The sequence below is a fragment of the Scophthalmus maximus genome, chromosome 7 (genome assembly GCF_022379125.1).
Source record: "Scophthalmus maximus strain ysfricsl-2021 chromosome 7, ASM2237912v1, whole genome shotgun sequence".
Classification (NCBI taxonomy): domain Eukaryota; kingdom Metazoa; phylum Chordata; class Actinopteri; order Pleuronectiformes; family Scophthalmidae; genus Scophthalmus; species Scophthalmus maximus.
In genome coordinates, this window is record NC_061521.1 from 7,904,355 (window position 1) to 7,924,969 (window position 20,615).

At 40.4% G+C, this 20,615-nt stretch overlaps 2 protein-coding genes across 17 annotated transcripts in view; one reads left to right on the forward strand and one right to left on the reverse strand.

Annotated features, from left to right (window-relative positions):
* Positions 1-8,509, forward strand: part of LOC118315846 (AP-3 complex subunit beta-2) — a 38,188-nt gene extending 29,679 nt beyond the window's left edge. For 10 of the 16 annotated variants that reach the window (XM_035643461.2, XM_035643465.2, XM_035643462.2 and 7 more), the window contains 5 exons: positions 1,055-1,283; positions 2,179-2,263; positions 2,462-2,559; positions 4,240-4,378; positions 5,376-8,509. In XM_035643461.2, coding sequence (XP_035499354.2) covers positions 1,055-1,283; positions 2,179-2,263; positions 2,462-2,559; positions 4,240-4,378; positions 5,376-5,568 — 744 coding nt within the window. In that variant the 3' untranslated portion in view covers positions 5,569-8,509. The remainder of the gene's footprint in view (positions 1-1,054; positions 1,284-2,178; positions 2,264-2,461; positions 2,560-4,239; positions 4,379-5,375) is intronic. The other 6 variants (XM_047333195.1, XM_035643470.2, XM_035643469.2 and 3 more) reach the window with 2 other exon arrangements.
* A 1,145-nt stretch (positions 8,510-9,654) lies between these two features.
* On the reverse strand, positions 9,655-20,609 carry cat (catalase). Its single transcript, XM_035643471.2, has 13 exons — positions 20,451-20,609; positions 19,291-19,462; positions 17,602-17,712; positions 16,680-16,810; positions 16,355-16,459; positions 16,109-16,234; positions 15,829-16,020; positions 15,467-15,619; positions 15,030-15,168; positions 14,067-14,197; positions 12,916-13,023; positions 12,016-12,099; positions 9,655-11,243 (listed from the first exon to the last, which is right to left on the reverse strand). Exons 1-13 carry the CDS (start codon positions 20,514-20,516, stop codon positions 11,178-11,180), a joined length of 1,584 nt encoding a protein of 527 aa, XP_035499364.2. The 5' UTR covers positions 20,517-20,609; the 3' UTR covers positions 9,655-11,177.
* Between the last annotated feature and the right edge of the window lie 6 nt (positions 20,610-20,615).

The following is a 20,615-nucleotide window of genomic DNA, read 5'->3' on the forward strand; positions in this document are numbered from 1 at the left end:
GTCTCCCAAAATTAAATAAAAGTCACATTTTTTTAAATCTGTCAAATAAGACTTGAGTGTCAAACTCTTCAAACTCTGGACGCCACTCTGGACTCTGACACCAGAACGTCAACATGTGCATTTCAATTGTGTTGTCCTACTTGAGCGCTCAAAACACATAAAAGCACATTTGTGTCTTTCTGTTGGTACAGCAGGGCTGTACACACATTTCCCACACACAGGAATAATTGATATGACACTCTTGTGGCTTTTGAATAATCAATTGGCCTGAACGACTGTATGATTCAAAGATTTTTTTTAAATTTCTGTGAGCAAGAAAACGTCTTCATAGTTTGACTGTAATCAATGCGGAGGACCTGGATGTCCGACACCAGCTTTGTCAGTTAAAACAGATTAAAATGTTATTAAAGGAGACATATTTTGCTCATGTTCAGTTTCATACTTTTGGTTTTGGGCTTACCACTTGAAAAGGTTTACATGCTCTAATGTTCAGAAAAGGCCTCAGTGTTCTCACACTGCCCATTACTGCTGCTCCTCTTTTCACCCTCTAAAACACCTGGATTCCATTTAGTCCCGCCTCCCGATAAACCCCAGTCTGCTCTGATTGGCTAGCTGGCCCAGTCTGTTGTGATTGGTCGGTGGAGATTCTCAGATTGCAGGCGGGGTTACCCCAAAAGAGTCCAACTGTGACATCACAGTGGGAGAGAAATCTGACCCAGTTGTTCAGAGCCAGCCTGAAAGTGGGTTTTTTTCACGATATGTCACCTTTAAAGGAAGGGGTTAATGGTTTATTTCATCTCGATCTTGAAACAATACTCATCTGCCACATGCATATGTCAGTACCACTTAATTTATAGTGAAATCCACAGAACTAAATCTCCTTCGAAATAAGAGGAGGGAAAAAGGAAGCACACATGCTAATTGATCACCACCGTTTCTGGAAAAAGGAGAAATACGTAAAATGCAACATTTTTTTTTATCTCTTCCCCATTATCCTCAGCACAAAATGAGTCAGTAAAGGTTAATAATTCTTCATCTTCTCCTCTGCCGACAGACCATCACTCCGTCCAGCGCGTCGAAGAGCTACGAGCTGCTGCACCGGATCACAGGGGAGGGCCTGTCTGTGGAGTATTGCTTCAGCCGGCAGCCTTTTAGCCCCGACGGCAACATGGTGGCGGTGCAGGTGCAGTTCAACAACAGCGCCGCATCTGAAACCAAGAACCTGCACATGGAGGACGTGAAGCTGCAGTGTGGGATGAGAGTGAAAGAGTTCCCAGAGATTGGTGAGTGGTGGGGCTGAAGAGGTTCAGTGGGAACTGAACTGAAAAGTCTGATGTGACCTAAACATTGTCACCGATACCAGCAGTAGCATGGAAGCTGTTGTGTTAATACCTCACTGTTAAGAACAATTGGAATGAATAACCAACATACTGATGAATTTGCTGCTCTAAGGGCTTTGCAGCTCAGATTTAAGGTTCTTTACAATAAAAGTCCACAGAAAGTCTAATGTTCGAACGAGGTCACAGGTTAGGTGACCTCTCTCACAACTATGATAAGATATTTTGAACCAAAAGCTTAAACCGACAAATCGACATCACACAACAACCAAAATTGTGAAATACATGTACACGTTTACGTTTCTTTTGTAAAGTTTTCAAAATAAATTCTGCTTCCTGCAAGATACAGTGGATTTACAGTATATGTGCTTAGGACACATCATTTATTATCTTTAACAATTTCCTTAAAAATGATTACAACAGGCTCTCCACACTAATTATAGTTACATTATTTTCCTTTTACCAAGTATCAGTTCCTATACTTAATTAAGTAAAGCACAAAATTGTTGAGTACTGACAGGAAATGACGAATGTCAATCAAACAGCCTCTTTGGAAGTTAGTGAGAAAACAAATTAAGTGAAAAATATTTATATACTTTACACATTTTTGTCTGAAAATCTCTTTCTCGAGCCATATCTGTACCTACCTGGTCAGAAGTGGTGTGTAATGTAGATCTGAGACATACTGTAGCTTAGCTTCTTCGGTGGATCACATCCGCCGGAGGACATGTCCAGTCCTCGTGGATCGAAGTCGAGCCGAGTTGCAGACTGAAGAGCTTTTTGTTGTATCACCGGTGCGTGTGTCAACTCTGTTGCCTCTTCTTTCCCTCCATGTTGACAGAGCTGCTGCCGGCAGGTGAGGCGGCCACGGCTGTGATGGGCATCGACTTCTGTGACTCAACACAAGCGGCAAACTTCCAGCTGTGGTGAGTTAGACTTTAAGAGGGAGGGTCATCCTCCCTCAGACCTCCGAGGTTTTTTTAAACGACCCTCAAAAAGTGTGAGATGAGATCGTGACAGGGTTTTTGTGCTCCGTGCACAGCGATGTACAAACAAATGACACAGTAGTGAAGTTTACATCACATGAGATCAGAGTCTCTAAATATGTTCCTTTTTTTTTTCAGCACTCACACCAAGAAATTCTTCGTCTCCATCCAGCCGCCGGTCGGGGAGCTGATGAGGCCCGTCTTCCTCACAGAGAATGAGTTTAAAAAGGAGCAAGGTACGTGACAGAAGGAAATGATGAAAGATTCTATTGAGCAATATGGAATATAAGGCCGATATTATTTTACTCGCATCACATTAATACGAGTCTATGAAAATGGGACAGGGGAGTTGGCTTCTTTTCTTTTGCCGATTTCTCATATTTGCTATTTTACTACTTCTCTCTAACAAACTTTGTTTTTTTATTGATATTATTTTGGGCACAAAGAGTATAGCTTGCCATGCACAATGTCATGTGTTATTTCTTACTGGCGCAATCTATATATGTTGCCCTCTTTTATACCAGTATTGTATTTCTTGATCAATTCGTATTGATAACTAAGATCAGTTTCTCCATACAGTTTCATTCAGTGATTGTAATCCTTAATTCTTTGTAGCAACAATTATTATCATCAATGAGCCATTGGTTCATCTGGGATTTTGTCCAGCGACTAAATTCAGCAATCGCCTTAAACGCATAGTTATTCTGAGGTTACATCGGCGTTCACCATAAGATTTTCTCCTTTTGATGGACAAACTTAAAAGTGGTATTGCATCGCCTGTAATGAGAGTGTTTGGTCTTCAGACAGTAGATACCAGCATGTCCCTCGTGTCAGGTGTTCATTTTCCATCCTGACTGACACCGACAAACCCATAGTGACTCTTTAAACATGTGTCATGTCCACGGTTCCTCCCTCTTCGCTCGCTCTGTCCCCGATAGAGAAGCTATTACAGACTCTAGGTAAGTTGGCTTTGATAGATTTGTCGCTCCCAGCCTTCTGTTGTGCCCACCTTGCCTTTAAGCCGACCTCACACAGACCCCTCACCCTCCCTCCTCTAATGCCTCCCTGCTGTCTCGCCCTCCTCCCCTCTTCCTGCCGTGGTAGTCAACACTTAACTGCATCTCCAGGTCTGTAGCTGCGGACAGACTCACCTGTGCTGCTAACCTGCATCCTATTAAGAGGCCGCTCACTCTCTGCTTCACCGGGAATGACTGGATATGCTCATCCACTGATCCTGACTCACTCTTCTTTGGGCATCATGTGAACCAAAAAAAAAAATACAAAAAAATCTGTCTCAGAGCAGCACTTCATATCATATGCGCCATCGTTCATCTTTCTGTTATCTGAGCTTTCGAACTGCTGAAATGAACTGCTGAATCGGAATTGTTGCAATGTCACAATGCATTTGTATCTGTATTTCTCTTGTAAAGTTACACGTTACGAAGACATGTGAAAAAATGTTTTAACCACGTTAAGCCAAGGACGTCCCTTTCATGTGCAAGTGTTTCAGTAGTTTCTTGCAGAGAAAAATGCTTCGGTGCAAATTGTCTCCATCTCATAAGAACTTGGGAAGCATTCCAGTTTAAATCTAAACAGCATTTTTTAACTACTACTATGATGACAACATATCACATCAAACCTTCAGACTACTGTAGATGCTTGCGGTGATGCAGAAATCACCAATCACAATATATACACTATCTGAGTATAATACTCTATATGATTGGAGCTGGTAGACATCCTGAAAAAAAACAGATTTAATTTCATATCTCACATCTATACAAGCAGAACCCTGTTTTGTTTTGTTGTATTAATGATAACTGCTTTATTTATTTTAATTTTGTTGGCTGCTGCGAGAGAGAAAAGGAGCAGCTGATAACTCCCGTGTGACCGTCGCTCTGCTCGCGCCCCTACAGGTCAGCTGATGGGTATGAATGAAATCACAGAGCGGCTGACTCTGGACGCAAAGTGCCGGAACGAACACACCATCGTCCAGCGGGTGACCACCGCCGCCAACCTCAGCAGAGTCCCCTGTGGTTCAGATAAAGAGTGCAGGTGAGGGGATGAGAAGAAGCGTCGGCAGCGACACTAACAACACTTGGTGTTGGACGTGGACTGGGGTCACGATTTATCACAGTTTTGCTTAAGAAAACTGCTTACAGAAGTTTCACGTCAGATTAATGTCTAGTGCAAACATTGAAAATTACACAGTTAGAGAAGATTTCAGCTTTTAACTTTTGCTTCCCCTAAATTTAAAATCTAGTCTAGTCGAGAAAACCCTAAACTAAACATGTTCTGAGACACAATTTCTTGTTCCTGTCGTGGCAGTATGTGTGTTTTTGTAATTTTGTGAATAACCTTTTAGTGTGGCGGCCTCATCATATCGTCGGTATTATGTGACCTTCTCAGCTTTGGCCTTTTTGGACTTAAAGAAAATGTAGTCACTGCAATGGTTACACGCATAGAAACACAAAACATCACATTTCATACTGACATCTACGGTTTTAAACGATAGTGCACAATTAGTTTAGGTTTATTTTAGTTATTAGGTAATTAGGTTTATTAGAACTAAGCGAAAGTTAAGTATTAATGTTCATACTGAATTTTGTTTTGAGATATTTTGATTTACAGTTCTCGTGGACACTTCTCATTGGTATTAAAATAATAATTTTGATTCCTTCAATGTCAAAATGAATCTGTGTTGAAGCAGGTTCTAAATTCTCATCTTTACTTAGATTCATCAAATACATTTTGTGCTGATTTTAACCCCAAAACACAATTTAAATACTTTATCAATAAATACAGAATATTTTAATCATTTTGAGTCCAGGATTACAACAGACAGAGTCACATGAAGGTCTGGTGCTAATTTTGTAGATGTTTATAAATGACCTCAGTGATAATAATCACTCAGAGTTAGATAATTATTGATCAGACTGTTGTTCGTGTTGTGCTTCTTATTTGAATGTTAAAACTGTCTCATTGAAACGTGTGTCCCACCTTTGTTCTGTTGCTTCGCCTTCACTTCTGATCTTTGCTGCTTTGACCTCAGTCTTCCTCCTCCTCCTCCTCCTCCTGACCATCCTGTCCACAGGTTCGCCGGCAGGACGGTGACCAGCGGCAGCCTAGTGCTGGTCAGCGTGGTGACCAAAGAGGAAGGGGCCGCCCAGCTCACGGTCAACTGCGAGAAAATGGTGATCGGCACCATGCTGGTGAAAGACATCCTCCTGGCGCTGACGCAGTGACCCGTGTCTGCGCTCGAAGCTTCGCCCTCCACCGCTCCACCCGCCTCTCACACATCGTCCATGACTCATCACGTGTGTAGCATCTCCTCCGTTCTCCTGTAAGAAATGAGGATGTTTCCAGAATGTTTAACTCCGGGTTAGTGCCCCCCCCACTTTAAGAAATTACTCCTAGAAACACTGAATGCCACAGCTGTACGCGATACTCATGACAATCAGACGTGACTGATGTTCGACCTGATGAAATCCCTCACCCCCGTCTAAAGTTTTTTAACATTTCATCATCCAAAAATACTTATTTTGCAACACATTTTTTCTTCCTTGAGGACCCGAATGGATTTAGTTTCTATGAGAATGATAAACATAGATGAGTGAGCATGTTTTAAACGTAAGATTTAATTAAGATGAAAAGTAACTCCCATCCAAAATACATCTGAGGAATAAAAAGTGTCCGAATTTACTCAAAACAAATATACAGCACAAATATTACAGGAGCCTGCCTCATAGTTCATTCAGTTTGAGATAAAAAATATTCTCAGCAGGAGGTTCACTTACTTTATGTTTTCTAAGCTTTCAGCTGCATCTCATGACCTTCCTCGGGGGATGGACTCACTGAGAGGATGCAGGCAAGTTTATCTGTGTAGCACCTTTCAACAACAAGAAAAAGCCATTAAGACAAGATATACACTAAACACAAGGCAAAGAGAAAAAATATTACAATAGTGAGCTAAAACCGAGTAAGACAGGAATTACTTTGCAGTGCAAGATATGAATGAATATTCCAAAAGGTTATTTGATAAAAAAAGCTATGGAAAATAGAAATGTTTTAGGCCTTGAAAATAAGTTTGAGTTCGTTTTCTGGCAATGTGGCGGCAATATTTGGTGCATAAAAGCTAAATGCTGCCAATAATTATAATTGTAATTATAATACTTTTTTCATGTCCGCTTTATTCGACACATTTAAGAGAGACTAAAAACGTCAGGGGACAGAGAGGGGAAGGCAGCGAGGACTCAGCCTTGTTGGTGACATGTGCTGCACTAGACTAGACGAGCTGTGCTGCCCCCTTTTATGATTAGTCTGGACTTTTGGGGACAGTAAGTAGACATGATAAGTATGGACAGTTAATTATGTGGCAGCAGATCAGAGATATGAGCTGGAAACAAGACGACATGAGCTGTCTGAGAACATCAAACCAGAACTAGGCACAGCATCGACTGGGAACAGGTACAACCCCCCCCGGCTGACCTGAGAGAGATGAAGGAGGCGGTTCACATCCCACAATGTGCTCAATTGTAATGACGTGAGTGTGAGTGGTCGTAATGACATCTGCGCAAACTCCATCTGCTGAGGAAAGTCATGAGATGTGGCACAACGCTGTGAAAGCAATAAGCAAGTTGAGTTTAAAAAAATGTTAAAACTATCATTAAAACTATGGTGGCTAAGAAGGTTTTTATTATTCTCTAACGAGTGGACGCACATATCTGTCACACCAGTTTTCACTTTTAGCTTGTCAGGTGCCAGCTCTCAGACTATCTGAAGATGGAGATACTGTAGGTAATGGATACTGTAGGTTTAAATCCCTAAGAGCAGGTCACCACAAAAACACTGTAAGATCTGCTTCATCAGTACTCCTCCCATATTTGAGTTGGAAATCAAATGTAGCGCGACTGAGGCTCGACGGAGACGACAATTGCCTGCAACCGGATCCGTATAGGCACAATAAATGTTGATCATCAATGACTCACCTCTCCTGATTTAAAAAAAAGAAGGATGTCCATGTCAAATTCTGCAGTTTAGCATTTGCGTACAAGTAGTTGTCATAGTGTGATGTTCATTACAGTAAGTGGGGGCATTCATAAAAACTGAAAATGTATAAATGTCATTGTATGTATTGCGACATGTAATACAGTAATACTATAAGGTATGGTGTGTGTGTGAGTGTGTATGAGTGTGTGTGTTTGTGGGTGTGATGGTTATGTTACTTTAACAAGCTGTTTTCTTTAACAAATGACTCGGACAAACATACTTAACAAAAGTCACCAGATTCTGACAAATCCATTGATGCTAAATGATTATGACTAAATTGTGGAGAAAAAAACCCATTCACATTCAAAACGCTGAAACAAGACCTTTATAACTAATTGACCATCAAAACAGCTGCCTATTATTTTTTTGTCAAACGCCTAAATATTTCAGCTCTACCAACTACACAGTTCATACAGGGCAACCTGAGGTTGTTTTTTTTTAAAGAATAGTTTCACAATTTCAGGAAATACACTCATTTGTTTTCATGCTCACAGTAACGACTAAATAGCTTCATTCTTCATTTTAGTCGTCATTCACAATTGTTAAATAAACTTTTGCAACTTAAATACAATTTCCCTTTGACATCATGTAAAGATAGTGTTTTACATTTTTGAGAATCAGTTACAATACCTTCAGATGCTTTTATGATAATGTCATAGATGTTGAGGTTGAGTGTCAGGTGACGCTTCTCATGCCTTTTATTACATTCTGATTTCAGGTCTGAGGTCATGTTGCATCTTTGTCATCAGCCCACGTGTGTCCAGTGGCTGCACATTATTTTATCATTTCTAACAAAGTGTTTTTGTTAATTGTTTCTTTACTGTTGTGTTGCTGTTTTTTTTTTACCAAAGGAGTACGGCCCAGCGAAACATTGAATTGTTGAATTGTTAAAACATTTGGACCTGAGATTTCCAGTCATGGCAGCGCAGCCATTATGAAGAATGTAAAGAGTTAGGAAAGAGTTAACTTCAAATGTAAAAACAGAAAGCAAAACAGTTTTCACACTCCTCATTTTCTCCGCAACGAATTTCAAATATCCAAAATTATGGTTTATCATACCCTGTGTGTGGTTGTGAAATGTGGTCCTGAAGCATTACAGGTTTATTTATTATACAAATAAAAAAGAAATACAAATAATGCATTTGTGTCTTTTGTCTTTGGGGCTGACAAACAGGGAAAAACTCATAGATGAACTGCATTAATGACCAGTAAACATAAAGTCTGCTGTATCGTGTCCACTCCTGCATCTGTTCAGAGTTTCTACCAGTCAGCGCGGTTCGTTTGGAGGCAACTTCTCCAAAATTTTGGACGACAGTTTCCCAGAGTGCTCAAATATCCAACTAACCCATTATCAATTTTATAACTTGTAGCTTTGTTGCTTACATTATAATAATGTCAGCCTTTATGCTTCTATGGTTTCAACCTTTAAAACTAGCTGACTCACAATAGTGGTCTAGTGTTCATTTGCACTTTAATATTCAGTGATACAGCACTGAGTGGCATACTGAACTTGTGTTGAAAATAAAATAAAAAAAGGAGTTAAAAAAGCAATTTTTGTCAACATGTAAACCATTTGAATTGCTTTTGGTTTCAACAATTGCAACAAGTGCAGAACGACAATCAACTACAAATACCGCCGACTGACTGACTGACTGTGGTTGTGTCGTGCCTATCGTTACGTTGCGCGAGCATGAACGTGACCTCTGACAGAGGAGGCGGGAAGCGATCAAACCAGAGTTAGCTCCCCAGCTCCTTAACATAAGATTTGCATTTTTGTATGATTGCCATTGGCATAATATGACATGTATATAAAGAAAAAAATCAAGCTTTCTTGTGGGACGTTTCAAGTACTGTTGGGGGGCCCCAGGAGGCCACAGGGGCCCTAAAGCAGCCGTTTAGTTCGCTATGTCTCGGGCCGGCCCTGGCTCACCAGGAACTAAATTAATAAACAAAACGTATACCAACTATTATGCAGTGTGACTCTGCCTGGCTTCCTGTCACACTGATACTAATTTAAAATACTGACAGTATGTTCTTTTGACAGGAAACTATCAATGCTCGTCTTTGTCTTTTTTGGTCACTCCAGGTAGCTGTACCATAACACCTCGAACAGACCGTCATCAAATCCATGAACTTCTGGGCGGCAGTTTGACCGCAGTAAAACATAGCTCTGCAATTGTGGAGAATTTGGAAAAAATAAATACAACCACACTCCAGCACAGTTACAAAACAGAGAAGTAAAACTTTCAATGACTGAAAAGTGAAACAGGCCTCTCAAAACCTTTTGCAGAGGAAATCTGTATTTAATAACAAAGTTATTAATGATGGCAAGACAACGGTTAAAAAACATGGACGGGTTCCATTGAAGGCTTTTGTAACACCGCTATAGTGTCTGTTCCTGCTCAAATCATGTCAGTGTAAAGCGAAGAACGAAGTCAGGCCATCACCTGAAGCCACGGCAGCAGGCACCTCTTACAATATTTGAAATCAGAAAATTTGATCAAACTGCTGCTAAACTAAAATTCAATCTGACTTCACATACTATGTCAAATGATCCATTCAGATGCAAACCTGCTTTAAAAGCACAGCTGGATACAAAGCTGCTGATGAACTCTGATGAGAACAAGGATACTGTACATCTCAGCTGAATGAGGTTCACAACTAATACATTAATAAAAAGAAAATAAATCTGTTACATTCAGATCGCGATCATTTGAGAGTTTACAAATATACAACAGTGGCAGGTTACACTGATAATTCATATGGACAATGATACATTTGATTTGAATTGATATTTTGGGGAGCTTTGTTAGTTATCACTTGACAGAATCAATGACCAACATGAAAAAGTTGCACTTAAACTTTGATGACCTGGAAATAATCAGACTCATCTCAAATTTTATCATATCTGTAATCATTTACTAACATCTTCAAACATTTGGTCTCTTTCTACATCTAAACAAGTGTAATACAGAGTAATTCAAAAACAGATTATTCCTTATTAAAATGTCACTTGTTTTTTCAGTTTTTGAACAAAACAAAAAGGCACAAGAGAGTATTGGTTGCAAGAAAATATGGCAACTTGAAAAGCGCCCTTGATGAATTGCATATATGATGAGACAAGCAGACAACCACAAGACAACAACTATGAAGTTTTTTTACTAATCAGGATTTAGTAAGTAGTTGATAGTGGTTCTTTTCATCTATAAAACGATGAAAACTATCTTAAACTCATCTTTAACTGCACTGAAAACAAAAACGCAAGCAAATCCTGAACAGCAAATCTAGTAAAAATCAAAAAATCTTTAAAACCAAGATTCAAAATTTAAGCAGGGTTCAGGAACATGACATGACAATTGTTTTGTTTCGAACAGATGTTATTTGAATGTTGTAGCTGAATTTTGGATAATTGCGACATCGTAGTTTTCACACAACCTGAGGAATTATTGGACAAGCATCGCTCATTTTACCTCACGGCGGTTGAGAATAATTCATGTAATGCCATCCAGTCAAAATGCTAAAAGAATCAACAAACAGTCACTGGTCAAAATTAGACACCATGGTGGTCGATGTTTTAACAATCCTGACCCTCTTGAATATTGGAAGCTTTGAGAATTATGAAGAAAATCTATTGTTTTGATGCATTAAAAACACACTAAACCCAACAATAAAAGGTTTGTTTTTGAATAGTGTAGAGTAATATATCATCTTGTTACTGGTAGTAGCAGTTGGTAATCACACAAGTGCATTTGTCAGAGAGGGGAGCCTGAGCTCCTCCCCTGATCCCGAGAGAAATGTTAAGGCATCACATCTTGGAGGACGCAGCGACGGCCGAGGCTCCTGGACGACTGTAAACGTGCACAGTGGAGGTCTGAGGAAGACAGAGAAGATAGAATTATAGTCAATTTAATGTGCAGAATATGCACAGCATGACAATGATTAACTGGTTTGATGAAGAAATACTGTCCGTGCTGTCGATCATTGATTAGCTAAACAGCTTCTTTCATTTCTGAATCTATTTTATTCTCAACGTGAGATTAAATCTGATTCTATATCTGAAATGATCTGTAGTTCAATGAAGTCGTGGATGGCTCCACTTTTGATAACTTCACCTTTGTCCACGCTTCCAATTATTCAAGAGAATGTTTCATGTTCAAATATTGGAAGCGAATTAAACCTGTATGTTATTTTTTTGGATCCAATGCATGCAAAATTACATAATTTAGAAGAACTAGAGTAGGTCAGGTTTCTGAGGAGTTTACATGCACTTTGGTGCTTTGAGCTAAATGCTAATAGCAGCATGCCAACATTTAGCAGGTAATCTAATACTTGCAGCATTTGCATTTACTCAGCAGCACTACACACAGTAAAGCTGATGCCGATAGGAATGTCCAGCATTTTCACTAACTCCTCCTTTGACGAGAACATGTATTTCTTTGCCAAATCTTACCAAAATGTTAACAAAAGAAAGACTTTTCACTTTGTCTCACTAGAGAACGTGTCGGGAAATCAACATTGTAAATAGGATTCATTCTCTGGGGACCACGAATATTTGTCAAGAGTCGCATTCGAACACAGTGGTGGATGGACAAGCAGAGACTGAGTACAAGTCAACAGTGGATGGAAACTGGGACTGTGTTCACCTCCTGAGCGTCTGCGCTGTACTTGTTGAGAAGAGCCTGAACCCTGTTTCCATAGTCAGGATGGATGGCCTTCAAGTTCTCCACCTGCAGGAAGAAACGCACAATGAAAGAGAAAGCCCAGAAAACACGTCGGCGTCAACACTATCATTTGCCAAAATTAGAACCAGATTTATCCTGATAGATTTATTTTTCCTCTGTGCTCTAATCGCTGTTGTCACACATTTCACATGTTGATTAAATGGTCACTGTTCAAAGCTTAATTAATACGCATCAATCTATTAACTTGACTGCTTCCTTAGTTAGTTGTATATTAAAGAGAAATTACCTTTTGAGGGGCTTGACAAGTTTAAGTCTCGTTCATACGTTGACAAACTTTCTAACATTGTGTGGATCCACCTGAGCAAAGTAAGACTAACTAACCTGACCACAGTCCACAACGAAAAAGAAAGCTTTGCCCACTTACACAAGAAGCCACAGAGCTTTGTGTTGCTCTGAACTGTGGACAGATCGAATAATAAGTCATGTCTAAATGGAAAAAAATGAACTTTAATAGTCATTTGTGTTTGAGTTTTAAAATTTCTACACTATGATGAACAAGCACAAAGCTAATCCAAAAAATCTTGACCATATTTAAAGAATCAGCTTAAAGTGTTTCTGCTGTCACATTAAAAAAAACTTACAGAGGGATCAATTCTTGACCCAGTTTTATTTAATCACTGTATTTGTGCTGGGTCATATTACTGAGAATAGCAAACATCTATCCTGGACCTCACATATCACTTTCCCGTGGTGACTTTTGTTGCTGTTGAGTGCACTCACCAGATTAATAACTCCTTGTCAGCAAGGTGAGATGGACTGGGGGTTTCACTGTGTGGTCACTACAAGGTGAACTGAACTCACCATACGTTTCTGGATGAAGATCTGGGCTCCGTTCAGGGCCCCCGCCATGTTCTGGCAAAGTCTCTGACGCTCCCCCTCGTTCAGCACCTGGGTGTAGAAGGCACGGACCTGCAACCAAACACAAAGATGGGCTGAGAAACAGACGAAAGAGGAACACACAAAGTGCACGTCATACAGACATGGTAGTTTAAAAAACGAACATTACTATTTGCTCCCTGACAACATACTGTACACATCGACGACTGAAAACATTATGGCCACTCACAAATAAAACTATAATTATAACCATGGAGACAGCCAATGTGTGGAATGTATTAGACAGCAAGTGAACAGTTATGTTGTGAATGTAATGCATTTATTGCCCTCTTGGGGCACCAGAACTATCTTTAAACACAACACTGACATTTCACAAAACAGTTTGGCAGCTGCCTATTTACACATCAGGCAAAATGGAGCAACACTAGCAATAATCCAGAGCCATGTTTTTTTCTATTGACTCTCTTTTAGTTACAGACAGGAATCAAACAGTGGCTTTAACAGCTTTTACACCAATAACTGCTGCCCCTTGTTATCTGGAAGTTCTCTATAAATAAAGACTATAATAAGAGTGACACAAATATTGGTGATATTAATTGATTGGTGCAGCCTTGAAATCAATACCAACACTGACATGCACCTACATGCTTCCACAGCAACAGAATAATAAGCTAGTGGTTGCAGCAAAGGCCAAATGGGCTGAGAAGCCAGATATAATTAACATTATTATAAGATATTAAGTTCAGACAGTTATAGATGAGACTTGATCATTGTGTTAGGTTTGGATAGTTAGTTTCTTGATAATTCTTTTTTTTATTATTAAATACCAGGCTTGTAGGAATCAATCATACAAACTCAAACTTCATAATGCTGAAAATATGGGTTTTCAATTGTATAGCCATATAATTATAAACCAACTGTATAGTTAGAGAAGAGTTGACAGTTTTAATGAGCTTCATAGTAAATGGATCTTCATTATTTCCCAGAATAACGTTCTGTACAACTGGGAAGTGTGTGAATTAGCATTTGTAAGAACACACACTTATTTAGCTCTTGTGGGCGCAAATGGTTTTGCCGTAGAAAACATGCCCGTACAAGTGTGGTGGTATATTTACCTGTGTAACATTATCTTCGTCCGCACTGTTGTACCGGTGCACATCCGCAGACACCTGGAACTTGGACTCCACAAAGTGAGGCTGGGTTTCTGGGGCACTGAAGCTGTTGGGATAGTAGTTTGGAGCGCCACCTAGAGGCCAGACAGACCAATCACCAGTGAGTCAGATAGGAAGAAAAAAAAGGGTTGAATTCTGCAAAAATACTGAAGTAACTGAGACACAGACAAAAAAACCATTGTCATATATAGTGAGTTTATCTGAACAGTGAAAACAATGAAAAAGTCGCGTCAGAGACAAAAGTTGTCATGGCTTTAAAATATGGCCCGCTGTAAATGTTTTCTAGCAGGTGAAAAGTTTTCAGATGAAAGGTTTTAGTTAAACATTTACAGTTTTTCAGTATCTCTCTCTCTAATTTAAGGAATGGATCTGTGACAGCTTAACATGGTCCACTAGTGATATCTACTGGGTATGAAGCATAAAATGGCAAAAGTTATTTTTGCCTTGAATAATATACTGGCAGTCGTTTGCCGTCTAGTACTTAGCTTTCTGTGTGCAACAAGGTTTCAAACATTGTCTTTTTTATATATATATATATATATATATATATATATATATATATACACACACACACACACATACATACATATATATACATACACATATATATTTAAATGTTGTTGTTTTTGCAACCTATAGACTTATAATATAACACAATATAGAAGGACTAGAAAAATACAGAATAAATTCAGCACCTTCCTACCACACCTAGGTGAACATCATAAATGCACTCAAAATAAGGGAGAAACAGGTGACAAAATGAACACTAATTCAGAGTTTACACCAGGATATTGTTTAACTAAATCCAGAGCCAATGTCATATTTACAAAAACTGCAATAATGACACACATATAACACACATCCGTCCTTATCATTGTCTGCACACATGTTGGACTGCTGCCTTACCCTGGTTGTCAAACATACACATCGGACCATCACGCTGGTAGTTGGCCACACGGGCCCTGAAGGGGCAGTTGACTGGGATCTGGAGGTAGTTTGCTCCCAGCCGGTGTCGATGTGTGTCTGGGTAGGAGAAGAGACGCCCCTGGACGGAGAAAAAGGTTGGAGAACTAAAAGTGTTCATAAATTTAAGATTTTAGCTAAAAAAACAACTTAGACTTTTAATTTTGAACAAACGAAACATTATATTACAACAGCACTGTAAACTACAAAACTCTTTGGGATCAGTGTTTTAACATCCACATCCTTTATGCGATGAACACACATTAAGGTACAACAATGGCGGCAAACAGTGTTTTTTTTAGTAAACCTTTAATTAATTATTTACTTTTTTTTCAGACCAGTGTGAGAAAGGGTCAAGAGAACATCTGTGGTGGTGATACCTGCAGCATCTTGTCGGGGCTCGCCTCGATGCCCGGAGGCATGTTACTGGGGTCAAAGGCCAACTGCTCCACCTCTGCAAAGTAGTTAACGGGGTTCCTGTTGAGAACCATTTTACCCACGGGGATCAAGGGGTATTCCTGATGGGACCACACCTGAAGGAGAATACAAGTATTTTTTATGCACAAAAACTTTCAACACAAAACGACACTCGTCACATCGTCTACCACAGCAACACTAGCCAACAGGTTCAAAAACATTGACGTAGGCTGTGACAAGTTATGATGTCTTTGTATAGGGTTCATTTTTACAACTGCAGGTCTTTTTTTAACTGAGATTGCTCAGCTGTGGATGGAAACTGTACCTTGGTAAGGTCGAAGGGGTTGAACTGGAACTTCTCAGCCTGCTCAAAGGTCATGACCTGGATGTAAAAGGTCCAGGATGGGCAGTTGCCATTGGCAATGGCATTGAAAAGGTCTCCAATAGCATAATCTGGGTTGGTGGATGCCAGGCGGTCTGCCTCCTCCACCGACATATTCTTTATTCCTTGATCGGTCTGAAAAAAATAATGACATGAAATATCACAGGAGGTAGGATTGGGATATAAATATATACATATTAAGGTAACATGAGCACAAACTGACCTTTAAGTGGAACTTGCAGTAGACTGGCTCTCCATCGGCAGCGACCAGTTTGAAGGTGTGGGAGCCGTAGCCGTTCATGTGACGAAAGCCATCAGGCAAACCTCGATCACTGAACAGGAAGGACACCTGCGCGGGGGATTCAGGAAGACCGAAGACAAGATAATGTCACCAACTCATTCATCTTCCTTTCTGAAATATTCTTCTGTACACTTCAACAACAGCCTCAGGCTCAGCAGCAGCAGCTACCTGATGCAGACTCTCCGGCCGCAGGCTCCAGAAGTCCCACACCATGTCAGGGTCTTTCATGTGTGTCTGGGGATTGCGCTTCTGGGAGTGAATGAAGGACGGGAACTGCGTGGGGTACAAGGTACAGGTCAGCATGACACGATTTGACGTTTGATTCACACCGAAGAAATTTTGTGAAACTGATGAAACTACTTCTACAAACGTTTCCTACTGTATATTCATTAAAATGTTTGAGACTGACATACTGGAACACTGTGCCCCTCAACCACTGAATGAGTTCAAATTCCATTCTGGCTCATGCTGTAGACGCCCTGAGCTCACTCACCAGCATGGCATCCCTGATGAAGAAAATGGGGGTGTTGTTTCCAGTCAGGTCCCAGTTTCCCTCCTCAGTGTAAAACTTGATGGCAAAGCCTCGGGGGTCCCGCACCGTGTCAGCTGATCCCGACTCCCCAGCTGGAATATAAGATGACATTTTACTCTATAATAGTGAATTAATATGTCAGAGAACAGACATTCATTTTTAGGGTTAATTCAAAGTAAATAAGGGCCTCAGGGATCAGTAAATCCACAGTAACACAATAAAATAACTGGCAATTACTTTCATAATCAAATAATTGTTTACAGCAAGTCATTTTCTAAGCAAATATATTAAAAGGTGGCGAGGACGTCCAACTTCTTAAATGCAGCTTTTCCTTCATTAACTAAATGATCCAACATTAACTAAATTGAGTAACTCTGGACTTTAGACAAACCGGACATTTGAAGAAATCCTCTTGGACTTGAAGTCAGTTGTGAGCCTCATTTATTAAAATATTGTAGTCAAGAGTTAGAGTTAAAGAGGAAGGGGAGGTGTTCAGAGGTTCAGAGTTCTGATCTTTGCTCACAAATAGGGAGAGTGCATAATCACAAAACAATTTGTGCTCCCACCATTAAACTAAACCTTGACTGTCTAGTGTGGTCCCGACAGAGGTTACTGCTGCAAGGAGGAGCGTTTCATTTCATGTGCGTGTGAGCGCATGTTCACGTGTGATAAGGTTATCTGTTCTGAGCTGCACTTTATGAACACAGATGGCCATTGGCATTAAAAATTTAATTAATTATTATCTCCCTGTTGTCAGGACACAAAGTGACAGGCAAGCAAAACAAAAAAACTTAACGTAAAAATAATTCTAGGAAAATGTAACCCATGATAAAAAAAAAAAAAAAAGTCAAAGTGCTTAAACACATTTGCAGGTTATTCTTACCCACAGTGGAGAAGCGAACGGCGACAGGCGTCGTCTTGCCGACATGCTCAAACACCTTGGCCTTGGAGAATCGAGTGATGTCATGGGTCACCTCAAAGTAGCCAAACGCCCCTGCAACATGGAGGAAAAACAACAAGACGTGTCGTTGTTTACTTCAGCTTAGACATGACTGATCCAAATATTTGCGGCCGACGTCTCAGGCAAGCTGGGTGTTACTGGCATCACCAAGCACTGAGAGAACGCTGGTCCCTGCAGATTAGGCCAACTGAAATAATCGGTTTCATATCTACCCTGTGTCTGTGACCTTGAGCTAAAAAGCTTGCAAAGATTAGTGTTTGACTGGAGCTAATCCACAAACAAGAATTTGCTTTTTTCCTTCTTTTTGGTCAGTTAGTTCTGTTGACTTTGGCATGTTCAATGTAATTTCTTATAAGCGGTATCAACATATGTTAGAGTTTTCTAACATTATTTTTGTATCAGGCCTCTGTTTTTACCTCGGCCAAGTAAATGACTGTATTTTCTCATCCACATCTGTTTGTTGGTTTATTTGTCAGCAGGTTAACTAGAAAGGCACTATGTCCATTTGCACCAGACTTGGTGGAGGGATAGATGACTCAGAGAGGAACCAGTTGAATTTTGGTGAGGATCTGGTCTACATTTTTGGCAATGAGATTTATGAAATTTGACAATCTGGTGCAGATTGTCAGAGCTAAACAGACTTACTGGAGGCAAGTCCTCTACAGAGCACTTCCAAATAAACCTTTGTTCAGTCTAATGAGTCTTACAAGTCTTCAAGTTTGAGTAACTGAATATTGAACGGATAATCATCACTGCAGCATGTGGAACATTTACTGTGCAAGCAGGAGTTCTTAGTGTGGAATACTTGCAAGTATTAAAAACAAACATGTGCAACCACTGCCAAAACAGAAAAAAAAATGTCTAGCAGTCTCTACACTAGGGCTGCAACTAACGATTATTTTCATAAACGATTAATCTGTTGATTATTTTCTCAATTAATTGATTAGTTGTTTGGTTCATAAAATGTCATAAAATGGTGAAAAATGTCGATTGTGTTTCCCCAAACCACCAAGATGATGTATTGTTTTGTCCACACACCAAATATACTCATTTCACTGTCACAGAGTAGCAAAGAAACAAGAAAATATTCATATTTAAGAAGCTGAAAGCAGAGACACTATATCTTAAATGAGGAATATTTTCAGATTACAAGCAACTAGGGCTCGGTACTGACACTGAATGCTTTTTTGGTACCAACCAAAAGTATCAAAAACTAGTGAAACAAGTACTGAAAGTTGGCATTCGTGACTGGTCAGATTCGCAGTCAAGTGCTTTGAGTTTGTGAAAAGCGCTATAAAAATATAATGTATTATTATTATTATTATTGTTAACTTATTTCACAATGATGTTGTTCTGGACTCATTTAAAAATGTTGACAATTTTCAGAGTGTATTTTTAGGCAAAGTTTGCTTAAATAGATAGATACAGTAGATAGATAGATTAAAAATAGGCCACATGTTTACTACGCCTTTTTCTATAAGTAAGATATTGAAAAAAGACAAACATTGATTCTGTGTCAGTTTTAGTACAAAACTCAGGCATTGTGTGTTCGCACTTTGACACGGTTAGTCTCATCACGCTGTGTATTTAAGGGAACTGGTCACCACTCGCCTGCGCCCTTGGCGTGCACCACCCTCTCTGGGATCCGCTCCCTGTCGAAGTGGGCCATCTCGTCGGTGAAGACCACATCTTGGACCAGCAGCGGGCCCCTGGGGCCGGCGGTCTGCAGGTTCAGCTTGTCTCCAACGGGGTGGCCAGCTCCCGTTGTCAGCGTGTCCGGCCTCTGGTGGAAACAATGTGAACATCAACAGCATTTGAACCAAACAATCCCAAGAGGCACATATGAGGACCCTCACAAGGAGCTTCACGTGTGTGCACGTATCACGATCTACAGTACAAGTCGGGCTGCAGACCCAACAAAAGTCTCAAGTGTGACTGCTGCCAATAGCTGTTTTTATTATCGATACTTCTGGTGATTGTTTTCTTATTCATTGTCTCAAATGAATAATAACAATGAGGTCAGAGAGCCAAAGGTGAAACCTTCCGAAAAATATTACATTTGAAATCAAACAATCCAACCTGCTGCCAACTCGTTTTACGTCAGTGGACTGGTGTAAAACAAATCCCTTCCTCCACATGCAGTGCTAAACACGGTTGGTTTGCATAGAAGAAGAGTTGACAGACTGTCTTTTTTAAAGATGATGGTATTGAAGCAAGTGAATGCAAAAAAAAAAAAAACCAACTTTCCCTGCACGTGACACCATCAAACAAACATGCACACTGAAATATGACAGGTGCAGTCAGCACGTTAACGAGCAGGGGTCGAATGAACTGGCCGAAAATAAGGTTCCCTCTTGCCTATCGTATAGTTTCGCGGGTTTGAATCATTTTTCATGCTCTGCACATGACACAATAGGAAATACTCTGTTGTATCGCGCGGTGGTTCTCAGCTGGGCTCTGGTTGTGCAACAAACGGGGTCGAAGTTCAGACAACAGCTATGCTAATGGTCAACGAGCTCCTTCTTAGCATGCCACTGGATCACATATCTTCAGGGCATTTTTCATGTCCGTGTTCCGTTCACATGGACTGAATGACAGGCGGCGGTCTCGTTCGGATTTCCCCTCGACGAGCCCGTTAGCAAACGACCGTGCGCAGGTGCTGCTAACGCTGGACGAGCTAGCTCCTGGTGCAGGCGACAGACGTTAGCTGTTTACCTCTCCCCTCCCCTCCCACCCCCCGCCCAGGTCACAAGCCTTCATCATGCACAGACCTGCGAGCCTCGGCTCTGCTGCCACGTCTTCATCTGGTCCGTGGTCTTCTCTCTCGTGTCGGCCATGTCGACGGGTCAGCGCAGGTGAACTCAAGTGTCCGGACGTCGTCGGTTATCCTATTATACCCAGACGACTTTTGGTCGATGTGACCCCGCCCATCGCTA

Coding starts and splice junctions, on each gene's coding strand:
- cat (XM_035643471.2), bottom strand. CDS start 20,516: ATGGCCGACACGAGAGAGAAGACCACGGACCAGATGAAGACGTGGCAG. Junction 16,235..16,354: donor GGCCGGAGAGTCTGCATCAG/GTAGCTGCTGCT, acceptor TCCCCCGCGCAG/GTGTCCTTCCTGTTCAGTGA. Junction 16,021..16,108: donor ACTGCAAGTTCCACTTAAAG/GTCAGTTTGTGC, acceptor TATTTTTTTCAG/ACCGATCAAGGAATAAAGAA.